Source organism: Homarus americanus, unplaced genomic scaffold (assembly GCF_018991925.1).
Source record: "Homarus americanus isolate GMGI-L3 unplaced genomic scaffold, GMGI_Hamer_2.0 scaffold51826, whole genome shotgun sequence".
NCBI lineage: Eukaryota > Metazoa > Arthropoda > Malacostraca > Decapoda > Nephropidae > Homarus > Homarus americanus.
The window spans coordinates 237,103-261,798 of NW_024747794.1; the positions used below are offsets into that span (position 1 = coordinate 237,103).

General features: G+C 41.1%; 1 protein-coding gene across 1 annotated transcript in view; it reads right to left on the reverse strand.

Annotated features, from left to right (window-relative positions):
- The window catches only part of LOC121879858 (cell adhesion molecule 1-like), a 94,559-nt gene that overhangs the window by 22,671 nt on the left and 47,192 nt on the right, over nucleotides 1-24,696 (reverse strand). Inside the window, exon 2 of the mRNA XM_042386644.1 lies at nucleotides 1,478-1,613. Coding sequence (XP_042242578.1) covers nucleotides 1,478-1,613 — 136 coding nt within the window. The remainder of the gene's footprint in view (nucleotides 1-1,477; nucleotides 1,614-24,696) is intronic.

Below are 24,696 nucleotides of genomic sequence, written 5' to 3' on the forward strand. Positions count from 1 at the left end.
CTAATAATAATAATAACAACAACAACAACACCTCACACAACAGGGCCACTACACATATGACGCACCAACACATATTATACACAAGTCCCTAATACTTCACCTCGCGAGGCTCCTATAAGACGCTTAAAACCCAAAATATAATAACTAAAATATGCTAATTCATAAGTGTGAAGTATATGGTTTGTTAGCTGATATTACCAGACGTTCGAATAAATTATATATTTTCAGTGAAAGTATTCCAATTAATCAATTTTAGAATGAAATGAAGAGACTTTAAAATACGCATTTCTGCGTATGTGTGTCTGAACCCACGACTTACCACCTGCAGCGTCATCACGGCTCAGGTAGAAACGTCATAAGTGATAGGAGCAAATTGTAGGACCATTACGACACACACACACACACACACACACACACACACACACACACACACACACACACACACACACACACACACACCAAGATTATGTAAATGGACGGCCAGATTGTTCTGTCACCAGCGCTGCTTAGGCCTAAAGCAGATAAGAGGTGACAAGGACCGGACACTATAACCAATCAATTTGGGTTTATGAGCTTAGTAAGGCGTACCCGCTAAGACCACCGCCTCCCTCCACACATTCAAATACACTTATGATAATTTTCTCCCAGTGACGGTAGAATCGACACTGTAGTTTTGATAAAATTGCCCTCGTTAAGCAAGCCAGTTGTGGGATAGTGGTGGTGGTGAGGCTGCATCTGCTGTCTGGCGGAATATGAGTGTTTTTCCTAAGTGTTACTTGTCAGTTGTTGAAGGGAAACTTAACATTCACTAAGTTTTTTTTGCATTCTGTTCTTGCAAAATAGTTCACCACAAGTCTGGTTTAAGGGGGGGGGGGAGGATGTCTGAGTCTGTCTGTCTTTATGTAATTGTAATATTTTCTCTCCGTATTAGTTGATCATGATAGGAACTCTGACTGACCACCCACAGGCCAGTCTTACTCACCTGTCACAATTAACCAAAAGACCTTGTTGTAATTTTTAAACTATATGTATAACATTAAATATGTTAAAGTCCTTTTCATTATTCAATCAGTAGAACTATGGTTTTCCTGAAGATTTTTCTCTTTTATATACACGTGTGTAATGTTGTGGTCTTTGTTTCTTCAATAAATTCATCATTATGCGTTTCTTTTTTGTGTGTTTATGTTCCGCAGTGAGTGTATCCACGAGCGCCCACACTGACAATACCACTACAGTGTCACCTAATACTAACCAACCAAACGCTACAATAGGTTTCAATAATCCTCTTTATCTACTGCCTGCATACATATAGTGTTGGCACACACACACACACACACACACACACACACACACACACACACACACACACACACACACACACACACACACACACACACACACACACACACACACACACACACACACACACACACACACACACACACACACACACACACACTGATACAGTAAGACTTACCAACAACGAGCATCTCTCCGGTGAGGTACTCGGTGTGGAAGGACGGGGAGTCGGCCGACACCTCACACTTGTACTTGCCGGAGGAGCGGAGGCTGACCGTCCTGAGGGTGACCTTACGCGCATCGCTCAGTGCCGTCTGTAAGAGACACAACCATGGTTAATATTATATTGATAAATGTGGTAAAATAATTATATTACTGCTAGCATAATATTAATATCCATCATAATAGTAAACAATGAAATAATAGCAGAAAAAAAAGAAATAATAATAATAATAATAATAATAATAATAATAATAATAAAAATAAAAATAAAATTGACAATATTAAACAGCTAACATGTTCATTATATATTATCAAGACAAGCATGACAACGTAGACATTAGAAGACCCCATAGGTGTAGTAATACGTGTTGAAGGTGACCAACACGGTAAGGTACAACACAGTAGGTCAATACAACCAACATTATAGAGAATACAACACAGTATGGTCTGCCGCGAGATCTTGAATCCTTAAAAGTGATCACCGTAGACTGTAATGACGTACACCCTCCCACCTTTCACCTGCTATAGTCATCGTTGACAATCCTCGTCTCCAAGAGTTGAGAAGTTAGGAAGTACAATGTTTGCTCAGTATCGTCAAGGTTGCATCTTCGACGCTACGGTCCTCTTCGTCTTGGTAGTACATGACATCCGTGAACATAACCAGGCCATTCCACAGCAGCTTTCATACATGAGTCATAAATTGACAAAAATAAAGAGACCTTCCCTGAATCATAGTCAAAGTCTTGTTTGAACATTCATATCTTGTAGGTGTACGGAATGATTGCTATCCATCTTGTTTTATGGAGTGTTTCTTGCTTCCGAAAGACGATCCTTTTGGATGGCTTCACTCCAAGGACGATCAAAGCTAACTTACCACACTCCCAAGTTGTTCAGTCTTGGCATCAATACCTTGGTGTGAGGAGACAGCAAATTCAGAAGGAAGGCTTTGACCTCTTCACTTTCTTCCGTCAGCAATGTACTGGAAAGTGAGGGGTGTGGAATGGTGCCTTTTTCGTCTTGGACCAATTCACTTTGATGCTTCAGAACATCGTCCACTCGGGGGACGTGTCCTTGCCAAACAGTTTCCCTCGCACGCTATTGACGACCAACTCAGTAAGTGGCCGCAACATGCCAAGTACAGCAAATCCTTTTTGAGTTGCTGCTCAAGCCGTATCAATGCTTCCTGGATCCTACTTGTGTTGGAGGACGATGTGTGTGTCTGCCTGGATTATACACGACTTCGGTAATAAAGAATTACTCATTAAGAAGTATAGGTTGTGATATGTTTTTGTCCCCGTTATGGTGAAAGTATTGTATTACATTTAGCAAGTAGCTTTGGCACAGATTTATCGCGCACAGGAATAAGAGATGACCACTAGACTAAATTATGTCTGCCTGCTACTCGACTTAACGCACTTGGTTGAATAATGGTTTTGGAGCAATATGTTCAAAGAGTTACTCTGGAGAGTTGATTTGTGTAATACAAGACTTTTCATTAGAGCGTTATACTGACCCAATAAGGCTCCACACCCGACCTGACGTTGTAGTGGTCAACCATCACTTTGGTGTAATTCTTGTCAACAATAAAGAGGGTTCTATTTTTTTTAGTCAGGGATTAATTATTAGTAACATGAAGGGTAACCATTAGTGGTGGGCGGGCGTTAAAGAAGAATATGGTCACCTTTGTGTTTTAGTTGGCAATGTAGAGTACGTGGTGATGAAGCCCTGTGTGTTCACGTAGTAATAAACACTGTACGTGGTGATGAAGCCCTGTGTGTTCACGTAGTAATAAACACTGTACGTGGTGATGAAGCCCTGTGTGTTCACGTAGTAATAAACACTGTACGTGGAGATGAAGTCCTGTGTGTTCACGTAGTAATAAACACTGTACGTGGAGATGAAGTCCTGTGTGTTCACGTAGTAATAAACACAGTACGTGGAGGTGAAGCCCTGTGTGTTCACGTAGTAATAAACACAGTACGTGGTGATGAAGCCCTGTGTGTTCACGTAGTAATAAACACAGTACACACGAGTAATAAACACAGTACGTGGAGGTGAAGCCCTGTGTGTTCACGTAGTAATAAACACTGTACGTGGAGATGAAGTCCTGTGTGTTCACGTAGTAATAAACACTGTACGTGGAGATGAAGCCCTGTGTGTTCACGTAGTAATAAACACTGTACGTGGAGATGAAGTCCTGTGTGTTCACGTAGTAATAAACACTGTACGTGGTGATGAAGCCCTGTGTGTTCACGTAGTAATAAACACTGTACGTGGTGATGAAGCCCTGTGTGTTCACGTAGTAATAAACACTGTACGTGGAGGTGAAGCCCTGTGTGTTCACGTAGTAATAAACACAGTACGTGGAGATGAAGCCCTGTGTGTTCACGTAGTAATAAACACTGTACGCCCTGTGTGTTCACGTAGTAATAAACACTGTACGTGGTGATGAAGCCCTGTGTGTTCACGTAGTAATAAACACTGTACGTGGTGATGAAGCCCTGTGTGTTCACGTAGTAATAAACAGTACGTGGTGATGAACACAGTACGTGGTGATGAAGCCCTGTGTGTTCACGTAGTAATAAACACAGTACGTGGTGATGAAGCCCTGTGTGTTCACGTAGTAATAAACAGTACGTGGAGATGAAGCCTTGTGTGTTCACGTAGTAATAAACACAGTACGTGGTGATGAAGCCCTGTGTGTTCGTAGTAATAAAGTACCCTGTGTGTTCACGTAGTAATAAACACAGTACGTGGTGATGAAGCCCTGTGTGTTCACGTAGTAATAAACACAGCCCTGTGTGTTCACGTAGTAATAAACACTGTACGTGGTGATGAAGCCTGTGTGTTCACGTAATTAAACACAGTACGTGGTGATGAAGCCCTGTGTGTTCACGTAGTAATAAACACAGTACGTGGAGGTGAAGCCCTGTGTGTTCACGTAGTAATAAACACAGTACGTGGTGATGAAGCCCTGTGTGTTCACGTAGTAATAAACACTGTACGTGGTGATGAAGCCCTGTGTGTTCACGTAGTAATAAACACAGTACGTGGAGGTGAAGCCCTGTGTGTTCACGTAGTAATAAACACAGTACGTGGAGATGAAGCCCTGTGTGTCCAGGCAAAAGTGAACACTCTCCCTCTCACATTATTTCTGGCTTTGTGCACAAGATAACACTGGTCAGGAACTTTCTTTCCCTGCTCGGTGGGGGACACAAGTTCGCCTTCCTCTCAGCATATGTAATTGTACCGAGACTCTCAATTATGGTTTATTATTGTAAAAAAAAAAAAGAGACAAAAGAAAAATACAGAATCGACCATTACTAACTTGAACTAATGACTCAGTGGACTTTACAGTTTTGTAGTTTGCTGAATTTATATTATGGTAAATGATGTAAATTTATGAGAAATTTCATTTTTTTTACGAGCCAAACACTAGACATTGTGTTTGTGTTTTTTTATTCAATAAGTTTTAGGAGATATTTATGATTTTTTTATCTCTTTTAATTTTTGTCCATTTTATAGACACTAAAACAATAAAGAATAAAAATATGACGTTTACCTTCAATTAGGGAATAAGTAAACAACGTAAATGTCAATCTTTAGTCAACACGATTTCTTTTCGGGGCTTTAAAAGTAGAGCGAGTTGGGAGAAAAAATATCAGAGTTTATTGTTATCTTTATGGGACTTTTTGTCGAGAGAGAGAGAGAGAGAGAGAGAGAGAGAGAGAGAGAGAGAGAGAGAGAGAGAGAGAGAGAGAGATTGTTCTGTTTACCATTATTAAATAAAAAACAACAACGAAATAATTCACAAGATCTCTATAGGTTTTTTGTTCTGCACGGGGACAGATTCGACAGGGAGACTTAACCAGACAGATCTGCTTTAATCAACGAAACACAGTATCAAGAGTGAGATTACGATATTGTATTCCAGTTATTCATTTGTTTGGTATCCGGTTAAGTGTTGTTATAAAGTCTTCTATCTACTTCACAAATTTAATCCTAGAGAAAAAAAAAAATGATGTACCAGTCCTATTCCACCTTGCGTGTGATAGGTGGCAACAGGTTCAAGTGTCTGATGTCGTAATGTTGTGAGCCGAGTTGTATATGTTTGTTAGACCAGAATAAACATTTACCGTACGATTGACGAACTCCCCATAGCCTTGATTTTTCCTTTTTTTTCGTATTTTCTTTTTCACATCGGCACAATCGTCTAGCCTTCCCCAATCGAATATTTAGGTATCTTTTTTTTTAGCGAGTTTGCACGCCGGGCGCCTATTATGTATCGGCCGTGATGTATTAAGAACCTGTAATACACAATAAGTTAATGCTGATGCTGCAGGTTGTCGTCGTAGTCGCTGTCAGAATATCAATATTTATGTTCCGCCTTCCTCGATATTTGCCGTAAAGAAAACAAAAATTAGCGTTGAAATGAAAACTACTCTTATAAATCCACAATACTTAGCCCGGTATATCCCTCAGGCTCAAGTATGGGAAGAAAACTTGTCTGACTCATCTTAACATTCGTACATGTCCCAGTCCTATTTTTTCCTCTGTCAAGTCTCAGATACCAACCATCATTGACATATGTTTTTCCACATACTCTCCTGAAAGAAGTTATTCATGTGTGTATTTTTTCCTCATTCTACCCTGACGAAGGTAATCACGCGTGCCTGATCTCGTCGTCCCGTGCAGAAGGCGGCATCCTGCTGCGACACAGTAACCCACGAGAAGCTCCCCTCCTTGTCTCTCTAGCAAGCGGGGATCAACTATGTCTTATAACAAGATATAGACATTCAAGGTCATTTAAAATTCCTAGGTTACAGGTTCATCAACATCGCTTACAGTTACCTGTATGTGACAACAGGTAACAATACTTTGCTAAAGTAACATTTTACCGAGGGCAATTACCCTAGGGAGTTGAGGTAAACATTAGCGAGAAAGACGTATGTTTATTTACGATTTCATTGAAAGCTTAACAAAATTACATCTACTTTTATTGTAATCAAAGTCGTATCCAATAACAGTATTGTTATATTGGTAATCATAACAGTAGTTGCAAAATTAGTATAAGAGATGCGGTGGTTGAATGCTCGCCTCCTATCGTAAGGGTCACTGGCTTTATCCCAGGACACCCACAGTTCTCCAAGCTGTAAATATTTACCTAAATTTATAGTTGGGGAAGTGAAGGCGGTAGAGTGCAGTGCCGGCGTTTAATGTGCCGTATCTTCACTGCTCCTGTCGGCTCGTCAGGTTTATGTAACCTCTTTTCACTTTCAAAATATCATGTTTTCATTGTCTTGGAGGAAATGAAAGAACAGCATGGAAGGAAATATTAATTTAAAGAAAAAACTCCGAAATGTTATCTATCGACGAATATTTCACTGAGGATTCCTTCTGTTAGGTGTTGAGAGTGGCCATCCCTCGCGTGTACTGGTACAATAACTGAACACAATGAAACTAGAAACAGAAGGGAGTAGCGAGGTAATAGCGGACGTAGATAATGTGCCACAAAGAGAACACGAGGAGCACTACAGAGGCTGAGGTGACTAGTGGCGGCCATCTCTCTCTCTCTCTCTCTCTCTCTCTCTCTCTCTCTCTCTCTCTCAATCACCAGGGTCTGGAAATCCTCCTGTGTAATTACCAACAGTTTTTGCAATTAGTTATTTTTCTATAGTTTAGCTGCGAGGTGATCAGCAATAATCATCAGTACTTCAAAATAGAATTGTTGATAAATAATTTGTTTGCTTCATAGCAGGGAGTGAGTTTATTAAGTGTGCACTTTTGACATAGGAAAAATATGTACGTGACTGTTGTTTACCTGTACAAGATGACCGGATTTAACAGCTTTTAGTAGTTAATTATGAACCCTTCGCACCTGTACTGTGTCTGTATTTTGTCTTTGAACTAAAAATATGAAGTAAAGAAGGAAATAGATTTTATTTTTCCTTATTTCTTTCTCAAAAGTTCTTCAGCTCCTCAATAATGACATGATCCAATAACATTCATTAATCCAGAGAAACTTTGTATTTCTTAATAATTCTCAAACCATTGTGCCTATATATGGATTTCGTCTTGGAACTGATAAGATGAAACAAAAGAATAATGGGAGAGTAAATACATATATTATACTCCTATTTCACTTTTTTCTAAAGTTCTTTTCACACTATAATATTACCGGTATGTAATATAACCGACAGATGCTTACTCGAGTCTTTCTCAACGACTCTAAGACAAAAACAAAAGTCTAAAAAAAGTACGTGATACTTTTCCTTTATCAGATGAACTTAATGTATCACGTAGACTAACAATGTCGTACTGTAATAACTGAGTCTTTGATCTAGGGTCAAGATGGTGTCGAGGTTACACTTAAACTCAGCGTTAATAATGGAGGAACCTACAGCTGGCCAATTGGCCCATACTGGGCAGTCCCGTTTACAACCAACCCCTATCGCTCTTATCCAGCTATCCAGAGTATTCGATGATGTTCGGTAACTTGTTCCATTCATCCACTACTCTATTTCCAAACTAATGTTCACCTATCTTCCCGCCCAAATCTAAATTTGTCTAATTTAAAACCATTGCTACGAGTTCGCTCCTGGTTGGATAGATTGAGTACTTTTGTTATATCACCTTTGTTCAGCCCTGACTTCCATTTATACACCTCGATCATATCGCCCCTCACTCTACGTCTCTCGAGGAAATGCAAATTAAGATAATTTAACGTGTCTCTGTACTCAAGGTTCCTAATGCCCGGGATTAGTCTTGTCATTCTCCTCTGAATTCTTTCTAGGGATTCTATATCCATTCTGCAGTACGGTGACCAGAACTGAACTGTGTAATCTAAGTGAGGTCTCACAAGCGCAAGATATAGTTTTAGGATAACCTCGCTGGTCTTACGACAGAAAATAAACTTGACTTACGAACTTTTGAGAATTCGGAACCAACACGTCCAGATTCACATAAATTAAATGAACAAAATGAAAAATAAAAGAGTCATTTTAGAAGAGATTCACCCAGGAAAGGTATTGTTTGTAGAGGCAAGAGAATGCCATCCAAGGCTGACCCATTAAAACCCCAGAGTGTGGCCGCTATTAATTAAGGGGATGAGGACCCTTTAATGAGAGGTGAAGGGGGGAGAGGGGGGTGAGGGAGGAAGTAATTATGGAAGAGTTCACCTCACACCTTTTGTTAGGCCTTAGAGACAGAAAATGCTTCGCTCTCTTTTTGTTGGTGTATCCGACACCCCCTCCCCTCTCTTTCTCTCTCTCCCTTTCTGTTTGTCTTTCCACTTGTCCCTCATTTACCTTTTCTCTGGCTCTTTATCTTTCTCTTTCTATCTCTCGCTCTCTATGTCTGTCTCTCAACTTGTCGCCCTTTCTTGTTTATCTCTACGTCTGTCTCTTATTCTCTGTCTTAACTGTTTCCTTTGCTTCTCTCTCTTTTCCTTTTCTATGATATGTGCAAATTCAAGGGTTCATCCAACGAAAGAGATAAATAAGGAAATAAGAACTTACTCAGAGATAGAAAGAGAGAGAGAGAGAGAGAGAGAGTAGATGGAGGTAATTCTTCGCTAATTTGCATTGAGTCCGAAGCCCATGTAATGAGGCGGTCATCCATCATCCAGGAAACCGTTTACACAGAGCATTTTGTTCACCTGTGTGTTCATGAGTCCTCTGGAATTACCCTGTTGTTCACCTGTGTTCACCTGCTTGGGAACGGACCCCGATGTTCACCTGTATGCTTACTGAACGTCCAGGAGAACGTTACTGTGAGAGGAGATTGCAGGTATAATTACATGGCACACTAACAACATCTGGTTATCAAAACTGCGGCGATTACCTACATAATTTCACAAGTACTGCAGTTACGTGTAGTTTATTACCCTGCCTGCAACTGCGAGTAGGATATTGTTCTCGGTTTTGTCTGTCTGTCTGTCTCAAAAATAACTAACAAGTTTACAAATTTACATCACATTCGGTATATTTAAGCAACACGTAACAAGGTCCACTAAGATTTTAATATCCAGTGAAAATAGCGGTAATGATTCGGGGGTTAAGGAAAACGATGACACGAGACAGTTTCCAGGGATGACTACATTAATTTACGGTACCTATTTCACCAGTTCGATTTTCATGCTGCCATGGTAACGATACGCTGACTGAGTTTATTTCTCCTTCAATGATGAGGTGAGGGGCTGGAGACGGTGCACAACTAGTCCCAGGCAACCCACAACTCCCTACCAAATTTCAGCCCCCGGTCTTCAAAACCATGGAAATGCACAGGAACACAGAATGTATTTTTTTATAATAATAATAATAACATTTACATTATTATTATTATTAGTAGTAGTATTATTATTATTGATGTTGTTTTTGTTGGTGGTGGTGATTTAAGGATAATGAAGCCCACAATCCATGTGAAATAGTGTTAACGTAAGACACACACAAGAGGAGGCCAGTGGGAAGGCAGGAGGTAGCCTGAGGGAGGGTAGCCACACCAGAGAGAGGTGCATCTTGGTGCCAACCACGTAATTATGGAGACTTGTCTGTATCTGAGTTTCTAAAAGAAGAAGAAGAAGAAGAACAAGGAGAAGAAGAAGAGAAAAAAAAACTCACTTAAAGGGTCGCTCACAAGGTAAATGATCTTGGTCGAGCTCCATTACCTATGACGCTTATTGCTTGTTGAGTATTAATAGTTAGTGAGAATGGTTAGGTTGCTGCTTCTTCCCTATAGGAGAGTCACTTTTATTACCAAACAATAACAGTCTCCTTCCTCATGTTGGTGTATTTAGTGAACCTTACTTATACATTTGACGTTCTAAAAAAAAAAAAATCATTAATTAAAATTTTATCTTATGCCTCTGTCCTTGTATGATATTAAGTGGATGCTTTTATTACTATGTGTTCTATAAGAGAGAATTATTATATTATAGTGCATCTTAAACAGCCACCATACACCATGACTTATCTACCATACACCATAACTTATCTACCAAACACCATAACTTATCTACCATACACCATAACTTATCTACCATACACCATAACTTATCAACCATACACCATAACTTATCTACCATACACCATAACTTACCTACCATACACCAAAACTTATCTACCATACACCATAACTTATCTACCGTACACCATGACTTATCAACCATACACCATAACTTATCTACCATACACCATAACTTACCTACCATACACCATAACTTATCAACCATACACCATAACTTATCAACCATACACCATGACTTATCTACCATACACCATGACTTACCTACCATACACCATAACTTATCAACCATACACCATGACTTATCTACCATACCATTATTACCTACCATCACTCTCCCTCACTACCAAATATAAACAACTTAATCTATATACCACACCTTTATTTTCCTAGTGCTTATAAAGGTTAAAGTGAGATAGTGTTATAATGTATGTATGTATGTATGTATGTATGAATGTATGTATGTATGGATGGATGTATGTATGTATGTATAAACACGTGTATGTGTGTGTGTGTGTGTGTGTGTGTAGATGGAGGTCACAGGATGATGATCGTCTACAATACCGTAATCATTAGTTCATTTACCAAAAACACATTAACTGGGTCCTGGATTTAAAGGCTAATAGCCCCATCTAATTTAAGAACGTTTCTAATTGGTTTAACTAATTCACCATATATAAACATATCATGATCGAAATTACATTAAACCTCTCAAATAAGCAACATAACGGAGGATTGCAATAAAGGAGGAGGAGGAGGAGGAGGAGGAAGGGGAAGAAGGAGGAGGGGAGAGGAACGCTGTGTAAACAAAGGATATACTGTGTAAACCAGGGAGACACTATATAAAACAGGTTTACACAGTGCCTACATGGTTTACAATATATCTTGCTGTAGAAATAAGCTGTTATAGTTCTCCTCCTCCACGCTGGTTGTCGTGTTTACAGGAACCATATATGACTGTTGTAAAAACCCCATCTCTTTTTGGGTGATATATGGCCATCTCCTCTGAATTATTGATGGTGGTGGTGGTAGTGGTGATGGTGGTCGTAGTAGTGTTGGTAATGGTAGTAGTGGTCGTGATATGGTTGGTGGTGATGAGTGATGGGTGGCGGGAGGTAGTGGTGATGATGGTAGTGGTGAAAGGATGGTGGTGGTGGTGAAAGGATGGTGGTAGTGATAGGTGGTGGTGGTGGTGGTAGGTGTAAGGAAGACTGGTGTGGAGAGAGAGAGAGAGAGAGAGAGAGAGAGAGAGAGAGAGAGAGATATTACCCCATAAAACGAGTCCTAGAGATGAACTATAGCTCACTGAAGAAATAAAAAAAATCCTACCGGGAAAAAAATATAGGAAATAAATCTTCCGTCATCGTCATCCATATATCAGTTTCTTCTTCACTAATTTATTTTTTCTCCTGACCTTAGTTGACTTCTCATCGTTATGTAAAGAGGTCAATCAATTGTCTGTATCGCCAGGCCTATATAAGATACTGCTGGTTAAAACTTCATGAACAATTTTTGACGACAAAGATGTTTTAAATTTACTGAAAAAAATACAAAAAAAACGAGACAGAAAAATGATAACAAAATTAAAGATGAACTAGATAATCTTAAAAGGAATTCTATAAGATTAAAATAAACTCTATAAGCTTAATAGAACTCGATAAGCTTAGAAGGAACTCGGTAATCGTAAAACGTTACTGGAGGTTTCAACGTTCTAAGTATTATAGCTTACATTTTCTTATGTTATCTTGGCTGTCAACACAACCTGATCCCTTCCTGGAGAAACAAATCCACGTGTGTGTGTGTGTGTGTATGAGTGTGAGTGTGTGTGTGTGTGTGTGTGTGTGTGTGTGTGTGTGTGTGTATGCGTGTGTGTGTGTGTATGCGTGTGAGTGCGTGTGAGTGTGTGTGTGTGTGTGTGTGAAAAAACAAAGTCTTCTCAGCTTGGATTACAACTATTTATCCAGACAATGTAAACAGTCAACGTTGTAAGGTAAACGACGTGAGTATTATGGTAATGTATAGAGTAGTGGAAAGGTTGACGAGGGACCATTGTTTATGAGGTGTGAGAGAGTGAAAAACAACATATCGCCCTGAATACCTGAGGCGGGCTGGGTAGAGGTGAAGAGATGGCCGCGGTAAAAGGAAGGCATCGTGTGTGGTAGTTTTTTCCTCCTTCTCCTCCTCCTCCTCCTCCTCCTTCTCCTCGTCATGAATAAAGGAGGGGGAAGGAGGAAGCACTCATCACCGTACTCGCCTCGTGAATAAAATATGACCAAGAGACATAAGGACGAACATTAGGCGGCAAATAAGGAGCAATAGGCCCCTTCTTCCTCAAATGGCCAGGGTGGGAGGTAGGTAGGTAGGTAGGTAGGTCTAGCAGGGAAGTAGAGCACCTTCAACTTTATAAACACCTGACAGCCGCTTTATAGAGCCTGCCAGCTGGTATATCCACAGCGACACCCAACAGATGGAGACAGATGGCAAGGGAGGGGACAGTCTTGTATTCATTTGTCAAGGAAGCTATTGCGACCTACACCGCAGATACTTTGTTTGGTGTGACTGAGGACCGTTTTTATTTGACCGCCGGTAATGTTGGGTCTCTCTTCCTTAGTACAGCATCTATTTAATAATTTACTTATCTCTATCTTCATCTATTATTTCGTATTTTAATTATTATTGAATTCTTTTATTAACTGGTGTGGTTAATACTTTGGTTACGTACTTTTAAGAATAATATAATGTAATACTGTAACTTCCTTCACTTGTGATTGTTAAGGAGTATAACATATTACGTATGATAAGAGGATTATCTGATGTATTACTATTATTTATTATCAACATACTGTATAGAAAAGCTCATCAAATGTTACTAAAAATGTCGTTGCATATCTAATAAAATACTTCAGGTGTCATAACATAACACAATGGGGTGACGTGTTTTATTTATCTGAAAGGTACACCAACGCGTGAAAAGTTGTCAACGTGTGTGTGTGTGTGAGAGAAAATCTTAAATCTTCGGCTGGCGAAATATTTGCAGGAAATTCTGCATGATTCTCCCCACTCTGAATGCAAAGAAAGGCAACGCAAAACAAAGCGAGATATATATATATATATATATATATATATATATATATATATATATATATATATATATATATATAAACTCTCTTGGGAAGAGCTCCTTCTTCTTTACTATTAATATTCATCAGTGCATCAGAGGGAAGGTTATCTATCATGGCGACCATCAGCGGCGGAGACTTACCCATTGTGTCAGAATTGGCTCATAAAGTTCCACAAAGACAAAACTCCTCTCGTTTCCTTGCCAGGCGACAGGAAATTGAAAATGCAAACTCCATCTCAAACGGGGAAATATATGATTCCATAAAACAAGAGCCGTAAAAGAGCCCGCTGGGGTTTCATGGGTTGAGAGAAATTGGATTTACTCAACGGCGATACCCGAGACCTCTTGACCTGGTGTGCTAGTGTACGATGATCATCCTCGGCACAAGACACCGACAGAAAAACGTGATAGTAATCTCCTTCCTCTCTATTATAAACCTAATATATCTTATATTACATATAAATCACAATATCCTAAGTTATATCTAAATAATAATTATAGAGAGTTACGTGATTTAGACCAAAAATATTTTCAATACTTTCAGTTTGTGTGTTGGGGAGGGAGAGGGGGAGGAGGTTGTGATGACAGCAGAGGTATTTGATGACAACAGTATATTGGAAGTGGTCTAATCCCCCCGCTGGCTGGACACGACCACCAAGACAACTTATAGAGACGATTGGGAAAGTCTTACTGATGGGGTTTATCTGATCCCACACAACTGTTTACGTCCAGTCTTTTGTGATATAGTAACGTTTTATTATTTTTTCTTGTCCACACTAGTAAATGGCTACCGATAATTAATATGGAGTACTTACGGACATGAACATCCCAGGCACACTATTATTGGCAACAAATTAGAATACCTAATATACTCGATTTCCTTCTCTATTAATTAGACGTCTCGACTCAACCAGTTAAATATAGGAAGATAATTTGCTTGACGATGTTAAGGTTATTTATTTAGTGGTTAGTTGGCAGAGTGGCCACCAGGCGGCTGATGGGACGACATTGAAAGCTGACAACGACACTTTCTTTCTTTCTATTCCTTGTTCTGAGAGAGAGAGAGAGAGAGAGAGAGAGAGAGATGATGAACAGATTGATTTACTGATAGAATGTAAGAGAAACAGAGTGACTGACAGAAAAAAGAAACCGACCAAAACAGATACAGATTGAGTGACAAATTGAGACACAGGCAGACAAAATTTCCATCCACCCAACACAAAATAACATATCTAAACAAAAGAAAATAACCAAGAACAAAATAAAAAAAAGGTAATATTCCCAGATAATGTCCCTCCCTCCCTCCTCCCCCCCCTCCCTAACCCGGGTAGTTGGTCCCTGTGTGACAGCCGTGAATTAATCTCCTAACGTCAACACAATAATATTAAACAAAACACATTAATCTCCTCAATTAGTGTAGTAATCATGGAAACGCACACAGAGATCAAAGAATACTGAAAAAAATGATCTCAATGGCAACAGTGTCCCTCTGGTGAAACATTACACATTATTTCTCTCTGGTACCAATGTTTGTCTGTCTGTGTCTGTCTACACTGTTTGTCTGTCTACGCTGTCTGTCTGTCTGTCTGACCGTCTGGCTACACTCTGTCTGTCTGTCTGTCTGTCTGTTTGTGGCTACAATGTCTTCTTCCCATGCTACATTGACTCTCTCTCTCTCTCTCTGATTACACTGTCTCTTTGGCTACAGTATACGGATTATCTGTACAGGGGGTATTTCTAATATTACTATCACTCCAAAAACAGTCGCCCAGTTACACTTTCTCTCTAGTCTAGTCTGGCAACACTGTCCAGTTTACAGTCGCTGGCAACACTGTCTCTCAGGTTTACAGTCGCTGGCAACACTCTCTCCGGTTTACAAACTCTGGCAACACTGTCTCTCAGGTATACAGTCGCTGGCAACACTGTCTCTCAGGTTTACAGTCGCTGGCAACACTGTCTCAGGTTTACAGTCGCTAGCAACACTGTCTCAGGTTTACAGTCGCTGGCTGTCTCAGGTTTACAGTCGCTGCACTGTCTCAGGTTTGTCGCCGGCAGCACTGTCTCAGGTTTACAGTCGCTGGCAACACTGTCTCAGGTTTTCGCTGGCAACATTGTCTCAGGTTTACTGGCAACACTGTCTCAGGTTTACAGTCGCTGGCACACTGTCTCAGGTTTACAGTCGCTGGCAACACTGTCTCAGCACTGTCTCTTTACAGTCGCTGGCAACACTGTCTCAGGTTTACAGTCGCTGGCAACACTGTCTCAGGTTTACAGTCGCTGGCAACACTGTCTCAGGTTTACAGTCGCTGGCAACACTGTCCAGTTTACAGTCGCTGGCAACACTGTCTCTCAGGTTTACAGTCGCTGGCAACACTCTCTCCGGTTTACAAACTCTGGCAACACTGTCTCTCAGGTATACAGTCGCTGGCAACACTGTCTCTCAGGTTTACAGTCGCTGGCAACACTGTCTCAGGTTTACAGTCGCTAGCAACACTGTCTCAGGTTTACAGTCGCTGGCAACACTGTCTCAGGTTTACAGTCGCTGGCAACACTGTCTCAGGTTTACAGTCGCTGGCAACACTGTCTCAGGTTTACAGTCGCTGGCAACACTGGTGTCGTCCAGGACATACAGTAGCCAGGTCGCTGTTTTTGTTTGTGTTAAGAAGTTCAACTTGGTACACGGAGTCTACAACTGGCTCTAACTTGTGATTACCTCTTATATTTCCCAAGAAAGAAAGAACAAAGAAGAGGAGGAAAAGTCGGTGGTACAGTACATCTTGGTGACAGGGACTGAGAACCTACATATTATACACTTGCTCTATGTTGGGGGCTGCCGATCCTTCATACAGATATGCAAACATATTTCCGAAGCTCACGTCTGTCCTGTCACTATGACGCCGAAGGAGGAGGCGGAAGGAACCACATTACCCTGATCATGGCCGACATTGAGGAGGATTTCCAAAGCACAATGTGTGTGTGTTTAAGCCTTCAGAAGCTGGGACTTGGCACCGAGAGGAGTGATGTGTAGATTACAAGTATACACCGAGGTTCTCTGAGAGAAGTCTGCTGAAACTGACAACTTTCGACTTCCTGAATACTTGAGAGAAATCTTAATCCATCCCATCATAGGAATGGGTTATTATTTAAAGTGTGTTGGCAGGTCCGATTGTCTGGTGTTATAATATACTTGGGCAGAGCAGCGTGACGATAATCCTATGGCAAACTTACACCAAGTCCAGGAATTAACGTCCCCAGTTAGCAGTGCAACGGACGAGAACCAATCGCGGCGTTTCCCCCGACTCATAACGACCAATTACTTACTGGAGGAGGATCTCCGGGACAGGCGGAGAGGCTCACATGACAACCTCCAGCAAGACGCACCTCCATTCGATCAATACGCTCAGTATAGACTCGAGTGCAACCGTAGTGAGTCACACTTATCATCCTGGGAATGGCCACTAATTGTACAAAGCAGCGTCAACACTACTCCTGAAAATGATCTTATCTGAGCTCGTTACTTCTATTACTCAGGTAGAATAAAGATTAGAATCTCTGATGTAAACAAATCCAGACTGCTTCCTTAGACAATGTTTTCCTTCTTTTTCTAACCTGGTTTTCAGTCTCGGGGTCACTGAAGAGCTAGAGACTCTCCTCTACCCGGGCAATGCCGCCAAAAAACACCCTCATGATTCCGAGGGAGAGAGAGAGTTGATGAAAAAGGTTGACAGTGGTGCTGATGAAACACGGCGCCCCCCTGAGTTCACCAGCCCATCAGCGTGCCTGCCAGAATCGACTCAGAGGAGAGGCGACGAGGATTCTGATTGGCTTCCAATTGTTCCTAACGCGAGTGGTGGAATGGAGAAACCTGCAGTAATGGAGAATTTCCTGTTGCTGAGAGTCGAACACAGATGCTGACAAAGTAAACATATGATGGTCGACCTCGCTCCCAGCCCTCCGGGGTGTTACACGTTCTTTATTCTCTGCTATTATTTTTTCTTTTCGGTGGTTATATATATTCCGTCTTTTTTCTTTGTCCAATTTCCACACCGATACAATTTTTATATATATATATTTTTTTTATCGCCGCTTCAATTTTTTTCGGCCTCATTTCTCTATATTTTCTTTGGATGTTTGTCCACCTCTTTCTCCTGTCTCTGCCTCTCTTCCCTTATCTATCTTCTCTTCACATTCTCTTCTCCTCTGGGAAAATTACAATTGAAAGTTTCGTTTGCCAAACCTTTTACGTCACTCAAAACAGCTTTTAAAGCATTCCTAGTTAATACGGATATAGAATTAAAATTTTTGCACACATAGACACACACACACACAGACACACACACATACACACACAAACACACAAAAGTCTTGCTCACGGCAAAAGACCTGACGGGACCCAACATCGACGCCCACCACAACTTGCACACGTGGAGGTGAGGAAGGGCCACTTACCAGAGGTGGGAGGTGCACCAGGTGGAGGCCGTCTACCACAAGTACCCAAATTTTGCAGCCTTTATTTTAGGTTTGGCTTATTTGGATTGGGACCTACTAGGATTGGGACTCATTAAGATTAGGGCCCATTAGGGATGAAGCCCAATAAAATTTGGAGTTATTTGAACTTGGGGCTATTTGAACTTGGGGCCATTTGAATTTGGGGCCATTTGAATTTGGGGCCATTTGAATTTGGGTCCATTAGGAATGAGGCCCGGTGCGATTGGACCCTATTAAGATTAGTGCCCATCGTAATTGGTTTCCATTATGATTGGTTCTCATTACTAGTGGAACCCATTAAGAATATGGGGTCCACTTGGATCAACACAAGGGTACACATGAGCATTGGTCTACAGACGCCCTGGACAGCATCAACAAACATAAACAGTCTCTCGTGTGCCATGCATTAACAGGAGATGAGGAGTACGCTCGCCACCGTGTTGACATTAGGGAGTGAGTGAGCTACACACACCTGGTAGAGAGTTCCTCCCTCCCTCTCTCAGTCTTTTCCTCCCTCCGTCCGTTCTTCCCTCCCTCCGTCCTTCCCTCCCTCCGTCCTTCCCTCCCTCCGTCCTTCCTTCCCTCCCTCCCTCCCTCCCTTTTTTGACAGTTTTTCGGGGTTATTAATACAAATTAACAAATAACTCCTGTTAATATACAGCATATAGTCCTATTAGTACTGAGCCATTAGTAGCGAGGCATTATTACCACTGAGGTTTATTAGAACTAGAGGTAGCTAAAACCGAGAGAGCACCTCCTTAACCAACGAAGTAATGACCACATATTTACTCAAACAAGCTAACATCACAACACTACACTACATCATATTCTGAAGTTGACAGAGGATATAATAACTCGCGTCACACTGCTAGGAGAAACAATAACAGGTCAGTTATTGTCAGATTTTTTTGTTGGCTAAATTCACAGAAGCAAGGAACAGTATACGCCAGTTAGTCAGAATTGATGGAGAAATTCATAAAAACAAGATAAATTAAAGTCAGAGTTGATCGATACAACCATAAAATCAGAGAAATAAGGTACTATCAATTATTCGTTTATTTTTAGAGAAACATAGAAAGACTTAGGAGAACTTTGAATTTTGCAATGACCAGGCAATACCGTCGGGGTTAGATTAAGTTAGTTTTAAGATAGGTTACATTGGTTAGGCAAAGTTATATTGTTAGGCTAAGTTATGTCATGCACTAAGGTTAATTTAGGTTAGATATAAGTTCGAGTTGAGTTAGGGATGATTTTTAGGTTAGGTTAGATTAGGTTAAGTTAGGCTAGGTTACGATACATGAGGTTGGAGAAGGTCAGCAATAAGGTTACATTAGAATATTACCTTTAAGTTAGGTTAAATATAAGGTTAGACGAAGCTAAAGTGGGTTAGGTTAGGTTTGGCGGAATGTCCTCCTACAACCAGCTTGAACACATTAAGAGTCAGGGCGAGAAATGTGGCGCTATAACATCCGAATGAATTGTCTTAATACTAGAACCACATCCCACAACAGCGTCAATCAGGGGTTATTCTACACATCACGATTATCCAACACTGACTTCATGCACGCGATACGACCGGTAGCTGTTACCCGAAGCTGTGTTGGCATTATGCTCACATCTGGGTTTCATTAGACATATTTTGGACGTCTTGTACTGTACGTGTTGCTCGCTATGGGGCCCAATTATTCTCTACTGTATTCTACCTATATAATCATCTCTGTGAGGCCTTTTAGTTGTTTTAGATTCTATAAATATTAAGTTTATTAAGAGGTCCTCCTGATTTTGGACGAAATAAATAAAAGTAATGCTTATTGCAGGGCCCTCCTTGTTTTGTTCGCCGTATACATAATGCTTATTGCGGGGCCCTTCTTGTTTTGTTCGCCGTATACATAATGCTTATTGCAGGGCCCTCCTTGTTTTGCTCACCGGATACATAATGCTTATTGCAGGGCCCTCCTTGTTTTGCTCGCCGGATACATGATGCTTATTGCAGGGCCCTCCTTGTTTTGCTCGCCGGATACATGATGCTTATTGCAGGGCCCTCTCTGGATGTAGTGGTCGTGGCCCGGTGTTAAGTGACCGTCGGCCTCCAGGTGAGGTTTAATTAATTCTACTGGAGTAAATTATTCAGCGCAAGCTGTTCAATTACGGAAGGGGGCAATTTGTTCACTGTAATATTGGATCCGGTAATTAACCTGAGCTACAGGTATTGCGTGATGCTTACGGATATGCAGAATGTTACGGCGGACTTGAAAATGTAATCTTGATTTATTGGGTGGTGGGACCAGCGTTATTACTTGTTTTCACCAGCGGTAATGAGCTGAAGGGCCGTCAGCAACGAGCCACGGTGTAATAACACTCATGTCTTCTGTTGTTTTTGACACACACACACACACACACACACACACACACTAAAGTATATATACTGTATGTGTGTGTGTTAATAAAAACATACAGTAGATCGTAACTTGACAGCACATAAGGAAACTCAACAATACTCGAAGGAATAATATCTATACAAGAACTCCCTGTCTTGTGAACACCTCTTCCCTTCACTCAATAAGACCCACAGGTCGCCAGTCTTGCTTGAATCTGATGAAATACTTTAACCAACAAAATTTGATAATAAATGAATAAAATAACATTCAAATTATGCCACTGTGATATTGTACTGTAAAAGAACAACAGTGAAAACCTTAATAAGTGACTGGGAACAGCACAAGAGGTCGTAAGTGCGATGATTGGTTAAATGAGCCCCAGTCCTGAAGGCCACACACATAACCTAATATCAATCACGAAGACTTCAGGTTGATTACTGGACATACTGTATATAGCATGCAACCCAAGTCCTAATAGTTTCTCCAGTTGTATTGGCACCAATCCTAATGGCTAGTGGGTCTTAATCCTATTCATTTAGGTAAAGATAGGACAGACGTGGACCTAATAGGATCCTGGGGAGGGATTAGGGGGGAAGGCAGACATAAGACATGCAAAGGTAAATAAAAAAAACTTCTCTCCACTGACCAAATGAATAACTACACACCACAAATTCTCTTCTTTCGTTCCCTGGGGTTCTCTCCACGTAAAAGAAGAGACTTGATTTCATTAACATCACATGAAAAGCCCCCGATTCAGGTTTGCCGAGCCTTTGTTCCCTGAGGAATCTATTAATCTTGTCTTTGTCGGCGAGGATAGTCGAGAGTGTCAGCGTCACGTCTTCTGAGGTACTGAATGGTTATATTCTTTCCCTGTTAGAGTTTGTGCTTTGTCATTATGCTGCATTACTCTGTGTGTGTGTGTGTGTGTGTGTGTGTGTGTGTGTGTGTACCTTTACTTCTGCTTCATCATTTATCTATCTTCATGTATCTTTTTTTTACCAGCGTCTCTCTCTCTCTCCATTTCACCCAAATAGTAGTATCTAGAGTTCAATTATCACACATGAATGATTGAAACGTGTCCCAAAATACTATACTTAAGCCCAGCCCACAACAGCCGCCGTCACTAGGATGAGGCTTTCGACAACGTGCCCAAACACTCCCCCCTCTGGAGCCCTCAGAAAAATATTTACACTAATTAGCTCCAGCTTAAAAATACATACCGAGGCTAATTTGGCCGAGCTTTGGGAAATAAAAGTCCAATTGCATCAGGCAGCTGCCACACTAGGCCGGACCAATTAGGCTATTGTGTTGCCGTAAGCCTCGTTTTCTACGGTAATCCCGGCAACCTCGTGCTCTATGGTGTTAGTGAAAGTCTCGTTTGTATGGTGTTACTGGAACCCTTGCATGTTCCATGATGTTTTAATCATTCATAGATCACAATGCTTCATTCATGCATCACATTGCTTCATTCATACATCATAATGCTTCATTTATACATAACAATTCGTCATTCATAGACTATAATTCTTTGTTCATACATGCTAACGCTTCACTCATACATTTCTATCACTTTTCACGCATTTATGTAACTTTATTCACACAACTATGTTATTTCATTCATACATCTATGCTTCTTCATTCATTGTACTATTTGTATCATTCATACACCTCTGTACCTGTATTATCTACAAAATTTCTTTACTCACATAACTACTTTGCTTGAGTGGCGTAGCTAGAAGGGGGCCTGGTGATTATCGCCCCTCACCAAGCCTCAGAAATGATAGTAGCGGAAAATTTAACTCCGCGTCGGAAAATTTTATGTGTGAACTAAAGGTTTATCAACCCTGTGAAGGCGGGTGGTGTCAAAATTGCTGGATCGTCGCCCTTACCGCATTCAGTGGTTAAATGTGTCCGTCTGTCTGTCTGTCTGTCTGTCTGTCTGTCTGTCTGTCGTCTGCTTAAACATAAAGTCCAATTACAATGAAAGTATTAATTTAAGTGTGAAAAAGCCCTTGCAACATTCATCTTGCAGATCAACCTCAACTTTACGACCAATTAAGGTCACATGTCAAGGTCAAAACCATTGTTAGGTATTGTACAAATAATAGCATTGAGATTATAGTAATGGTGTCATTGAAATTATTATCATAAGCATTAGAGATAATGGCTATAATGATATTAACGAAACACTACTTCAACTACTAAATACTACTACTACTAAATTTCCACTAGCCATTTGCCATCTTGAGAAGGGACGGGGTATTGTAAACTGAATGTGTACTTACGTGTGAATCAGTGAGTTAGCCAGTTCCTCAGTCTACCCAGAGAAAGTTTTGGACATACTAACCACGATGCCCACCCCCTTAAGGCCATAACTCCTGTAATAGTGATCCAGTGACTCCAGGCTAGTTGAAGTAAGAGTAGGTCGAAGGATTTTATTTACACTGTTTTTGTAGGCTCTCTCTACCAATCTCTCACATCACCTCTTCTTCTCCCTCCTCCCTCCATCTTCCAGCCCTTATCAAGAGCCTGACCCTATCCATCCATTTCACTTGCCCTCCTGTTCCCGCTAACCTTACTCTCCTCCTGCCCCCTTCCTCCTCCTTCATAGCCGTCATCCCTCTGCCTTCCACCTCCCTCGACTATAACCCCTGCCCTCTCCCTGTCACTCCCTGTTCCTCCCTTGCCCTCTCCCTACTCCTCCTCCCCCTGCCCCACGTCCAGAGGCTACATGAAGCAGGGTTGGTCAGCGTTAATTAAAAACCCTCGCTGAGTTATATCCTTAATCGTGGCACTAGAGGCGCTGGCAACACCACGGCCATGCTGAATATAAAACAACATCCGGGTCACAGTACAGCTCTGGTAAATATTACGTCCAGGTCCTCTTGTGGCCACTGGTGATATAACGTCCAGGTCACGTTATGGCTCCCTAGTGTAACGTCCAGGTCACATTATGGATCCCTGGTGTAACGTCCAGGTCACATTATGGCTCCCTGGTGTAACGTCCAGGTCACAATACTGTTCTGTTAATATAACATCCGGGTTACATTATTACTGTTGTAATATTAAGCCCAGTTCACATTACGGTTCGGGGTAACATTACGCCCGGGTTACAATACGGCTCAGGTAAAGAGTTGTTCTTCATTTCAAGTCACACGAACCTGAAGTATTAAGTAAACACGCGATATTTTTTTAACTCAGTGGAGGTCCCGGGGGAGTAATCCACGCTTATGGCCACTATTCTAAGAGCTGCCTTACATAGGGCCATTAACTAAGGGCCACTCATCTAGGGGCATTAACTAAGGGCCACTCATCAGGGGTTATTAACTCAAGGTTACTTATCAGGGGCGATTATTTTTTGAGTAATTTACCAAGAGACAGTAAATCACGGTTTGTTACCAGTGTAGTGGTGAAGTGGATACATCGCTCGCTTCCTGTTCTAGGGGTTGCTGGTTCTCGCCCCCATTCGACCCAGCTGTGAGCTTTACTATACAGTTTGGGAAGTTGTGGCGGTTGAGTGCAGTGTTGAGTTAGCATGTTAGTTTGTTGTATTCGCACTGGCCTATGAGAATCACCTTTATTTGTGAAGTGCCACAAAATCAGGGTTAGGTTAGGTTAGGTCAGGGTTAATAACAGATGGCGACTGAATCAGGGTAACTAGACTTAACGATACTTACTAAAGGCCACTTATTAACTGAGACAAGACCTAGAACTTATGACCTGGCTTATTACACGTGATATACCATGTGACCTGTACCATAAACTGAAACAATTACCAGCTTGACCTGGGACCTGTAGTTTGACCTCTAATATGACCATAGGATCAAATGACATGGGACTTGTAGCATGACCCGGAACAAGAAGCTACTTAAAATGACTTGGGACCTGCAATATGACCCAGAACATCAAGTAACTTGCCTTAGTATCTACAATATAAACCGAAAAAAAACGGCTCGACACAGGAACATCAAATAAAATAGTAAAACAAAAACGATGACAAACGTGACGAACACCTGAGTGAGTTAAAAGTAAATAGTCCCTGATAATCTTACTCCTGACATCAATGACACAAGTTTGTACAATCAAACTCCATTACTCAAAGGGGCAATGATGCTAACTACTCATTAAGGTCTATACTCTAAAGGCCATGCCGGGTTCACCTTGAGA